The sequence below is a fragment of the Epinephelus fuscoguttatus genome, linkage group LG4 (assembly GCF_011397635.1).
Source record: "Epinephelus fuscoguttatus linkage group LG4, E.fuscoguttatus.final_Chr_v1".
Taxonomy (NCBI): domain Eukaryota; kingdom Metazoa; phylum Chordata; class Actinopteri; order Perciformes; family Serranidae; genus Epinephelus; species Epinephelus fuscoguttatus.
In genome coordinates, this window is record NC_064755.1 from 7,348,415 (window position 1) to 7,360,691 (window position 12,277).

At 39.5% G+C, this 12,277-nt stretch overlaps 1 protein-coding gene across 2 annotated transcripts in view; it reads left to right on the plus strand.

Moving 5' to 3' along the window:
- Positions 1-1,211: 1,211 nt before the first annotated feature.
- lonp2 (lon peptidase 2, peroxisomal) overlaps positions 1,212-12,277 on the plus strand; it is a 36,495-nt gene continuing 25,429 nt past the window's right edge. Inside the window, exons 1-3 of one of the 2 annotated variants that reach the window (XM_049574722.1) lie at positions 1,212-1,742; positions 4,264-4,399; positions 6,524-6,628. In XM_049574722.1, the coding sequence (XP_049430679.1) occupies positions 1,510-1,742; positions 4,264-4,399; positions 6,524-6,628 (474 nt within the window). In that variant the 5' untranslated portion in view covers positions 1,212-1,509. Of the gene's footprint in view, positions 1,743-3,876; positions 4,076-4,263; positions 4,400-6,523; positions 6,629-12,277 lie in introns of those variants that run through there. The other variant, XM_049574723.1, reaches the window with a different exon arrangement.

Below are 12,277 nucleotides of genomic sequence, written 5' to 3' on the forward strand. Positions count from 1 at the left end.
TTTTCAACAGGACAATGACCCCAAACACACCTCCAGGCTGTGTAAGGGCTATTTGACCAAGAAGGAGAGTGATGGAGTGCTGCGGCAGATGACCTGGCCTCCACAGTCACCGGACCTGAACCCAATCGAGATGGTTTGGGGTGAGCTGGACCGCAGAGTGAAGGCAAAGGGGCCAACAAGTGCTAAACACATCTGGGAACTCCTTCAAGACTGTTGGAAAACCATTTCAGGTGACTACCTCTTGAAGCTCATGGAGAGAATGCCAAGAGTGTGCAAAGCAGTAATCAGAGCAAAGGGTGGCTATTTTGAAGAAACTAGAATATAAAACATGTTTTCAGTTATTTCACCTTTTTTTGTTAAGTACATAACTCCACATGTGTTCATAGTTTTGATGCCTTCAGTGAGAATCTACAATGTAAATAGTCATGAAAATAAAGAAAACGCATTGAATGAGAAGGTGTGTCCAAACTTTTGACCTGTACTGTATATATATATATATATATATATATATATATACACATATATATGTACATATGATAGATAGATAGATGTGTCAATATGCAAGGTAGCAAATAACAATAGCTGTCAAATAAATAAATAAATAAATAAATAAATATAGTGACATAAAAACAGTAGTAATTCCTTATAAAATATGGAGGAGTATAAGTAGTATTACATTGTAATTTTTTTTATATCATTCAGTATGTCAGTAAGTTTTTTTTCCAATAAACTTTATTTGTTCAACATCAGCATCATGTACACAAATATGTTTTGAAACACCAGTAGTAATAAGAAAATAAAGAAACAAGCAGATATACAACGCCAGGGGTTACAAACACAAATATGAAATAAAAATGGTGCACAGAATATTAAAAAAATATATATTAAACAGTATAACAGTACATTAAATTTGGAGCACAGCTTCAGCGTTTTCATAGCTTTTCTATTGCAAGAGGTGGACAGTGTTTTAATGTAGGACTCCTTTTTAAAGGTGCAAAAGGAAGGTTTGATTTTCAACATCTTACACTTATGAATATAAAACTTGGCCAGGAATATGATGAGATTACAAAGTATGTCAGTAAGTGTACTGGGTCATACTGGGTCACTTTGCATCACAGGAAACAGGTCAACGTTAACATGCAATACCTTATAATTTGTCCCTTTTTACTTACCGTAGCCAATCCACAGAATACAGGAAGTTGAGGAAGAAGTCGAGTAGAACGGAAAAAAAAATCCTAAATTAGCGATTTCACGGCAAAGAATGGTTCAAAAATGAGTTTGAAAACCGCGTTTTAATTTCAGAATTATTATCTTTAAACACGTGCTTTGTTTATTTTTGCACTTGCAGTTAAATATTTGTTCGGTCGTCAATGAGAATTTTATTTTGAAAGTACTAATCGGAAGTCTTATGTTTCCCCTTGCCTGGACCATTTGACAGTGAGAGAAGTGCGTATTTGTTTGCAAGAGTTGTGTGACAGACAGTGACCTGTCTTCTGAAAATATCGGACAATGGCCTCCAGCGGCGGAATTCAGATCCCGAGCCGTCTCCCGCTGCTGCTGTCCCATGAAGGGGTGCTCCTCCCGGGCTCCACCGTCAGGTTCAGCGTGGACTCTCCACGGAACATGCAGCTGGTCAGCCAGCGGCTTTTGAGGGGGACTTCTCTGAAAAGCACAATCATAGGAGTGATTCCCAACACCAGAGACCCAGAGCATGACACCGACGACCTACCAACATTGCATAAGTAATACATATTTAGTTACATGCCGACAGTGGAGTCATTTCCTGAGTTTGACACCGTGTTGATGTTGTTTTGGTGGTGAGACATACTGTACCAGCTGACTGAACAAGATGTTCAACCTGAGGGTCAGGACCCCTCCAGATAGTCACTGGACAAACCTCAGGGATCGGGACATCATTATAGGATATGGAAGAAGATGAAACAGTTTTGCTCGCAAAAATATTAAATCTCCAGACTTCTTGTGAGAACAAAATATTGTTACTGTTTCGGCCCTCTAAAAACTGCTCTAAAGGCAAAAAGATAGCATTTGATTATTCTTAGTAGACTCTAGACATACATGACCAAATGCTAACAGCATGCCCTGCTGAATTCATTATGAATAGATTTTTGTTCTTCTGTTCTGTAGGTGTGGTCATGAGCATAACACGATATCCTTCCCCATGTTGTCACATAACCTTAACACTTTCACCTACTCGCTTACTTTTGCTTATTTTGGGCCTCCTGCAATCCCAGACACCAAGGGTAGGGGAAAAAATTGACACAGCATAGTATTTCAATTTATGCGCGGCAATATAGTATTGATTCTTGGACTCCAAGTGTACATTTTTTGTTATTTCACTTTTTGATGATACAAATACAAATTAAACTTTTGGTAGCCTACACTACAATAATCGATTTCTTCCATCCATTTGATAAAAATTTGCTGCAATAAAAATGATTTAAGTGAATACCTAAAACTTTATCTTATTAGATAAAGCAGATGTTGACAAAGTTCTCCTTTTGGGAGATAATTTGCAGTTAACAAAAGGTCATAAATCGCAAAAATCACAACAGGTTTAAAATCGCAATAATATTGCTTCGTGACCCAAGTATGATGATAATACCGCAGCCACGGGCCTCTGGTGTTTCCCATCTTTACCAAACACAAGTGTCAGTGTGGACACGGACCAGCACCTAATTCAAATTACATGTTGTTATATCATGTTAGGTCTTTTGCTGGAGTTTCACAGGCCTGGCAGAGTATGTAATGCTAATCACATGACTCTCCACAAGGACCACCTTGTATGTCACATTATTTAGTCTAATTGGTACTTTTTTGTTATGCATAGTTCATATTTGTTGACAGAAGTAGCAATGTGTGATTTGTTCTAGAAACGTCCACAGTTTAGCAGTGGGCCTGCAGCCAGGCACAGAGAGGTGGACTTTAACCTTTCACCAGCAGTCTTCCAGGTCGGGCTGGTTACTAAATGGCAGTTGTTTGTCTCTAGATGGTTTGTCTCTCTTTCAGCCACAGTTACTGCAAGAAAACTGTGCTAGCTTTGTGTCAACTTGGCATCTTAGCTCTGTTCTGTGGTCTCCCACTGCTATAGTTCACATGGATTAAAGAGTCCAGGATGCAGCAGATGAATTTTTAAATAATAAGAAAGAAGACAATCTGAAGTCTCTTGTGTTGGTGTGGTAGACCACAGTAATGGCGCATGGATACTGGGGGAAAAGAGGGATTAAATGCTGGTTATTCAATACACTTCTCCCTTAGGACAGAACATGTGCCTTTGATTCAGAGCCACAGCACCTTCAGAAGGCTTCTCAAATCAACCACCATCCACACACAACTGTCGTCATCTTCTCTGTGGTGGCCGCCACTTAACTTCACATTAAATCCGGGAATTTGTGTCCTCCCCACCACTAGTCCATAATCAGATACATATTTTGTGTGTGTGTGTGGAGGGGGGTGGATTAGTCAGGCAACATCGGCAAAACTTTTAATCGGTGTATTGATACATAACTACATAACTGTAAGTTGTACAATGTCCCGCCGCACTGCACACTGTCACGCACACTGACAGTTTGAATTTAAGTCACTCAGCTGTTAAACAATTGGAGCTGTCGCACTAAAAGTTTTCCTGATTTTCTGTCAGTAAACTGTGTGTGTGAAAAGTGGTTTGACCAATCTTGTCTTTCTTAAGTCCTTGAAGCCCCCACACTGCATGTTTTGACAAAGTGTCTCCTAAATGACCAAAGGACTGTCAGTCCAGCTTGTTTTCCTGGAAGTCTTTTTAGCAACTGCCTCACTTGACACTGAGGAGAAATAAAGACACAGAAGAAAAGTTTAGATGACACTGTGAAAAAACAGGAAGAAGTTTTGTGGCTACATTTTGTCTATGAAAAATCACATGAATCATTCTGTGTCACTGCGAATAACAGCACAGTTTAATTATTTTTCAAAGTTCACTGGGTTCAGCACACAATGTAGCAGCACAGTTTGGCTTCTAGTGGTTATTGACTGGAGACTTCCACATACTACAGCAGGTCAAGAGGTCCTGACCAAATCCAAGGTGTGAAGATTGAATCTGAACAGACTTGAAGTAATCATGGTCGATTATCATTTAGTGTAAGATAATGCAACGATGAAGCTCCGGAGAGGTTAAATTGGCCTTGATTCTCCTCCAGTGAGTGTGTTGTCTGTCATCACCCTTCTCTTTTGTCTCACTCCTTTTTTCTTTCTCTCTCTGTCTCTCTGTAGGATTGGTACAGCGGGAATAGCAGTGCAGGTGGTGGGCAGCAACTGGCCAAAGCCCCACTACACCCTCCTCATCACTGGATTGTGCCGCTTTCGTGTATCAAGTCTTCTTAAGGAGCGACCCTTTGTCCTCGCAGAGGTACAAATTCTTTAATATCAGTCTACTTAAGATCAACAACACCATCATTGTGAGAATGTCTCACAGTTAAAGATTAACTTAAAGCCGCCCTGTGGACATGAGATAAACAAAACTGTGACCCATTTATAGAATAATGAGCTACTGGAGGTCTAAACCCTAACAGGGGACCTTTAATACAAGTCATCCAGTGAAAGTCAGTAAAGCTGACCACTGTTTCTAGTATCACACTAGGGGTGTGCCATATCACATCATTCATGATAATACCGGTGTAATTTTTGATATGATATAAATAAGTCATATTGTGATACTCTTCGACTTCCACTCTCTTCACCTTGTTGACATATTGATGTCATACTGCTACATGCGGCAACAACAAGCATGGCTTAAAGTGAAATCATTACAGTCTCTGCAGTGGTTCCAAAAAGAAGAGCAGCTTCAGTAGTTTGGAATAAACCATGGTGCTGTTAGGCCTGGGCGTTCTGAATGTTTTCTGAACAGCACAGAACTTCTCAGACCCTTTTATCGAGTTACCGCTCAGAGGGAACTCATTCAGCGGCTCCTCTGGCAGCAGCACAGCGTCTCTCCCTCTCCTCTCTCGCCATGCGCACATGGGAGTTGTTGTCATCAAGTGATTTTGTCATCAGCCTTTGGTAATGTAAACCTACATGATGCTCGCAGCTCGACAAAAACATTTATGTGAATGTGCAATAGCTACCGTGGCATAGCACTCTGTCACAGGTTACAGCGTGATGGTTAGAGGAGAAATGGCGGAGCATAAAGGTCCAGGTGGAAAAAAAAACAACTCAGTGATTTAGGATTTTGCTAAAAGAGAAGGAAATTGCCTATTGATTTATATATATAGATCCCAGAGTACATTTTTTGTATTTGAGAACTGTTTAAATGTGTTGCTTTTGGTAGATTTTGTTTTGTTGTATCATTAATATTGTGTACGGAAGCTGAATCTCACTTTGACTTACTGTTGTTGTTTACAAACAAAGGAAATGAGAGATAATTTTTGTTTAATTTTTACTGAATATTTGAAGGTAAACTGTTAGGTTGACATGTAAAACTATATCACTTATTCTGTTGCAATTATGTGTTCTTAAATTAATAATAGAATTTTTTTTTACTTTTTTATCATATTGTCAAGAATATATTACAAAATACCCTGAAATATCATATTATTTTACGGCCTCATTGCCCAACCCTGTCAGTCAGTACTTTATTTTGCCCTGTGGATTGTTCCTGTGATTTGAAAAAAGAAAAAAAAAGATGTTTACATTTAGTGTTACTTACCAAAACACATTGTGTGTATCCCTGAGGCCCTAACAGAAGTGGTGAATGCATTTTCTTTCTCAATATAGCCACACAAAAACAAGGAAAAAAAGCAATTACATGCGGGAAATATTACTTCAAATAAGCAAAATTATCTGTTAACAGAACAGGAAAATTTCACTTGCCAAGGTTTTTTAAAACTAGTAGAAATGTCTTGTCTCAAAGAACCCACAGATATCTTAAAATTAGTGTGGCAAGGGGCGTTGGTGGCTTATTGGATAGAGCAGGCGCCCCATGTACAGGAGCTCCGTCCTTGCTGCAGTGGCCCAGGTTCAGTTACAATCTGCGGCCTTTACCTGCAAGTCGTCCCCTCTCTCTCTCTCCTCCTTTCACACTACACTATCCTGTCCATTAAAGGCAAAAATGCCCAAAATAAATCTTAATTAAAAAAAAAAAAATTAAAAAAAAATTAGTGGGGCAAGACTGAAAACAACATCAGATGATGTGTTAGATTTTAGATACATTAGTTTGCTGGAGGCCCAGCATGTTAACTAGAAGGGTTCAGCATGGAGGGTGGGAACCGCAACGGCTTCAGTTGTCAGCTGGGGTAGACAGAATGTCTCGGTCCCAGCACTGAGAGGCTGGCCCGGGAGGAATGCGGGGGAAGAGTCCTCAGATTTTAATCTCCTGATTTAAAGTGAAACATTGTCAAAGGCGCATTCCTGTTTGGGGCATCATCACTAATAACTGCTTTCTTGTCAGCAATATAGGGCCAAAAACACCTGTCACCAAGTATTTCACAAATACTAATGTGGGTGACTGCAATATGTGCCTCTCTAAACATTGCAGGTGGAGCAGCTGGATAAACTTGAGCAGTACACGACCCCTTCTGGCACAGCAGAAGATGGAGAGCTGGGGGAGCTGTCTCAGAAGTTCTACCAGGCTGCGGTACAGGTGCGTGTGTATATTCCTGCAATCAATTCAATCAGTTTTATTTATAAAGCCCAATATCACAAATCACAATTTGCCTCAGAATGCTTTACAGCATACAACATCCCTATGTCCTTTTACCCTCGCCTCATCTTGTGTATGAAAGAGAGAGAGAACAAGAACAGAGGAAATTTCCCCAGAATACTTGATTAAAAAGAAAACTTCACCCGCAAAATGATCATTTGCATATCAGTTGCTCACTCTGTGTTATGTCCTGCATGCATCCACAGTGAGCGAAGAATCTGAAATCAGAGAAAATTCGTGATGAATTGGAATTAAGGGGGGCCATGTTTAACAACAGCAAAATTATATTAAAACTTATGTTTACAAACACTCACACAACTCCTGCAGTATAATATAAGTCTCACTGATCCAGTTGTATACTTACTGCTTCCAAAACACGTTTTACTAAAACCTTACTGTAGTCAACAGCAAGAGATAATTTTTTTTATATCGTTAAAATCATGCAATGAAATACACAAATGATGTTTGTCAATTGAAAAGTTAATTTTGAAAGTCAAAAAAGTTGCAGTTTATCATAGGTTTGTTGCAGCACTGTTGAGTTTTGTGTGAAACCAGTCAGTGAACAACATCTCGTCTCACACAATATGCATCACCTACACCAAGACAAGTAGAAAGACAAAGATCAGGAAGAAGAGGAGAGAAAGAAGGAACCTAAGAGGGAGAGGGAAGAGAGAAGAAAAAGATCCATAAAAGAAGGAAGCAGTCGCAGAACACAGAAGGGAAAAAGAAGATGAACATAGCTATGTTCCAGGCACAAATGTAACATTATCTTATCTGATGTGTTTTAAGAAGACACAAAAGAACAAGACCTGTTTTTCCTGTGAGTGCAACCCGGTATGAAACACACAAGCGTCGTAGCTTCAGCGAGAGAGAACGCTGTGACATCAACTACGCAACACTTTCTTGACAAAAAAAAAAGTCTTTTTAATTGACAAAAATCATATTTATGATCCAGAAATTATTTATCTCTATCTGTTAACTACCACACATGTTTGTTTCAATAGAAGATCCCATGGTGGACGATCTGAGGGGGGGCTCTGCCTCTCTAGGCAAGGCAAGGCAAGGCAAGGCAATTTTATTTATATAGCACCATTCATACACAAGGCAATTCAATGTGCTTTACAAGGGAAATATGTTAAGATAAAACATTAAAGGAACAATAGATCATTAAAAACAAAAGCTAAAAGCAAGAAAAACAGTGCAGAAAATGTATTTAAAAAGCAAACATAAAGCAAAAGCAACAGCAGACAAATATAAAAACAATAGCTACAGATTATCCTAACAATAAGTTACATATCTAGTTCACTGCTAAGCTGCAGTAAATAGTAATGTTTTAAGCCCTGATTTAAATGAGCTGACAGTTTCAGCCGACCTCAGATATTCTGGAAGTTTGTTCCACAGGCGGGGAGCATAGAAACTAAAGGCTGCTTCACCTTGTTTGGTTTTGATCCTGGGAACTCTGAGTAAACCTGTTCCAAATGATCTGAGGGGTCTGGGTGCTTCATAACGTACAAGTATATCAGAGATGTATTTAGGCCCGAGACCATTTAGTGCTTTATAGACAAGTAACAAGATTTTAAAGTCTATCCTTTGACACACAGGAAGCCAGTGCAGTGATTTAAGCACTGGTGTAATGTGCTCCACTCTCTTGGTGTCGGTGAGGACTCTGGCAGCAGCGTTCTGGACGAGCTGCAGTTGTCTGATTGATTTTTTACTCAGGCCTGTGAAGACACTGTTACAATAGTCCAGCCTGCTGAAAATGAAAGCATGAACAAGTTTTTCTGTATCTGGTTTAGACAGAAATTCTTTTATTCTTGCTATGTTTTTAAGGTGGTAGTAGGCTGATTTAGTAATTGTCTTAATGTGACTATTGAAATTTAGGTCTGAGTCCAGAACTACACCAAGATTTCTGGCTTGATTTGTAGGTTTTAGTGTCATGGCGTCAAGGTGAGTACTGACTATTGATCTTTGTTCTTTGGGGCCAAAACAACTATCTCAGTTTTTTCTGTGTTTAGTTGTAGAAAATTCTGGCACATCCACGTATTGATTTCGTCAATGCACTTATTTAGCAGATGTAGGGGACTGTAGTCATCTGGTGACACTGTTATGTAAAGTTGTGTGTCATCTGCATAAGTATGGTAGGAGATGTTATGATATTCCATAATCTGAGCAAGAGGGAGCATATAGATGTTGAACAGAAGAGGCCCAAGAATGGACCCTTGAGGAACTCCACATGTAATCTTTGTTCGCACAGATTCATAATTGCCAAGTGACACAAAGAAATCCCTGTCTTGTAAATAAGATTTAAACCAATTTAGCACAGTGCCAGAAAGTCCCACAAACTTTTCTAGTCTGTTGAGCAGTATCTTATGGTCAACTGTGTCGAATGCAGCACTGAGGTCCAGTAATACCAGAACCGAAATCTTTGATGCATCACTGCTCAGATGAATGTCATTTAAAACTTTTACAAGTGCAGTCTCAGTGCTGTGATGTGCTCGAAATCCAGACTGAAAGGCATCAAAGATATTGTTTTGCTCCAAGAAGGTGTTAAATTGCTGAAAAACAACCTTTTCAATGATCTTTCCTAAAAATGGTATGTTTGATATGGGCCTGTAGTTATTTATTACTGAGGCATCCAGATTAGGCTTTTTTAAGAGAGGTTTAATGACTGCAGTCTTCAGGGCCGCTGGAAAAAGGTCTGACTGAAGAGAACAGTTGACTATCTGTAGTATATCTGATGCTATGCAGTTAAAAACATCTTTAAAAAAGCTTGTAGGCAGAGTGTCAAGGCAGCAGGTAGTGGACCTAAGGTTTCTAACTATGTCTGTCAAAGTAGCATAATTTAATGGGTGAAAAAGTGCCAAATTAACTGGAGTAGTCTTATGAGGCACAGGTGAAATAGCCACTGTGTTGGAGTTACAGACTGTCTGTCTTATCTTTAAAATCTTGTCTGTGAAAAAAGAAGCAAAGTCATTGCATGCCTTGGTGGATAGCAGTTCAGGAGGGACTGACACTGATGGGTTTGTCAGTCTGTCAACAACAGTAAATAAAGTCCGTGCATTGTTGTTATTTTTGTTGATAATCTCAGAGAAAAAGGACTGCCGCGCCCTTTTTAGCTCCAAGCTATAGATGTGCAGACTTTCCTTATAGATGTCATAATGAACCTGGAGTTTGGTTTTTCGCCACCTGCGTTCTGCTTTTCTACATTCTCTTTTTTGAGCTTTTACCTGTGTGGTGTTCCTCCATGGTGGTTTTTTCTTACCAGAGACAACTTTGACCTTCATGGGGGCAATATTGTCCATAATATTCATAGCTTTAGAGCTGAAACTATGAACCAGATCATTGACAGAGACTGAGGGCAGAGCTGGTGTGGGTATAAAATCCTGGGTGAATAGTGTACAGGTGTTTTCATTGATATAGCGTTTTCTGATTACCCCTGTTGTACTTTTACTGGTGTCAACGGAGATGGCCATTTTAAAGAAAACACAGTAATGATCAGAAAAGGCAACATCAGTCACCACAACCTCAGAAATGTTGAGCCCTTCGGAGATAATTAGATCTAAAATATGTCCCTTATTGTGTGTTGGCTCTGTTACATGCTGGGAGAGTTCAAAGTTGTCTAGGATGTAGAAAAGTTCTTTCGCACTGCCATCTTTGGGATTATCAATATGAAAATTAAAATCACCCACTATAACAGCACAGTCAAAATCAATACAGACAACAGACAATAGTTTAGAAAAGTCATCAACAAAGTGTGCACTATATTTTGGAGGCCTGTAAATGGTTACTAATACTGCTTGACAGGAGGAGCTGAACTGCAGTGCAACATATTCAAAAGACTCAAACTTCCCATATGACAACTGTTTGCACTGGTAACCATCCTTAAATAAAGTGGCTACTCCACCTCCTTTCCTGAGTTCTCTAACTGAGCTGATAAAATGGAAGTTTGGGGGGGCTGATTCAATAAGTACTGCTGCATTGTTGTTTTCATTTAACCAAGTTTCAGTTAAAAACATAAAATCAAGGTTTCTCTTGATAATAAAATCATTAATTAATAGTGACTTGCCAGCCAGAGATCTGATATTTAATAAAGCTAAGTTTAGTGTACTAACATTGTCTGACACAGTCTGTGGCTGACGCATAACTGGAGTAAGATTAGATAGAGTAGCTGTGCGCAGTACACATTGTTTTTCCTGATGCTAGTCAAAACAGGAATGACAGACCTTGGAGATGACTCTGGCTGATGCTTTTCAATTTCAAGATGTGTTTGACCATGCCACCGGCTATTTAAGATTGCCGGTATGTTTAAGGAAGCGGCATGGGGTCTGACTCATCTCTGACAGGCACCTGAGTGATGACGTCTAGGGCTACTATTTAAGAGTTCATCAATTTGACTGAGCTTTTGTGTGGCAGCTTTAACTAACTCCTTGATTGGTGAGCGTGGTGGAGGGGGGGGGGTTGACGCTGGCTCCGTGGTGATTGTGGTGGTGGTGGGGAGGGTCGACCTTGGCTCCTTGGTGGTTGTGGTGAAGGGCAGGAGGGGGGTTGTTGGATCCCTGACTGGGACAGGGACATCCTCTGAATGCCTTGGGTGATGTGGAGCAAAGGGTCAGGTGAAGGGGGAGAGATGCAGGCTGTCTGTCTCTGTGCCACATACTTGTCCTTGGCTCTTATCTGCCCATTCTTGTTTTGGTATGGCCTTCCAAGAGCATGGCGTAGGTTGGCCCCGAGTAGTCTGCATCCAGTGATGTTCTATATAACCATTACCATTAAAGCTTCATTCATTTAGTATTCATTTTGTGCTTAGAGTTTGGTTTTTTTATTTAGAACAATAGAGGAAGAACTGGGTAAGGGGTATTAGAAGTGATAACCTGTGTGGTTGAACAGGCGTGGGTCACCTGCTCCTGTAAAACCTCCTCTCAAAAAAACTTTAACCCGGAAGAAATTAAATGTAAAAATATAATTTGTACCAAATCAGTGCATCCCCATTTATAGTTCTGTGTATGCATATATAGTATGTATGTACTGAATGTTTTTGAGGATCTTGGGTACAGAATTTCTTTCCAAATGAATGAAGCTCTTTCTTATCTCATCTTGTTGTGAGAAGCCCTTCAGACTGCAGGTGTGTTATGGAAGCCGGTAAGCCTATAACTCAAAGTATTTACAAGCTCATTCATCAGTTTATGAAAAGGCTTCATCGTATCTCTTTGTTTTCATAAATTATACCAGAGTTATACCAGTATTCCTGGAAAAGTCTATACATGAACGTCAAAACTTTACAAGAAACAGGCAACATTAGTCTTGTCTTCTTGAGCAAGGCGGGACAAATTTATTGCACCTTTTAACAACAAGGCTGATTTTCTCTCACATGTAATACACTTTGTATTACATGTGAGAGAAAATCATTAAGAAAATATTTAAAAGAAAAACAAGGCAGTATAAAAAGACAAACACAAAAAGTATGTCAAAAAGAAGTAAAACAAAATGGAAGATAAAATTAAGCAATAAAAGGTGATTTATCATGACAGCAGCATACCCTTGGAAACTTGTTCTTGTCAGTAAATCTAATCCCACTGTGTGTGTGTGTGT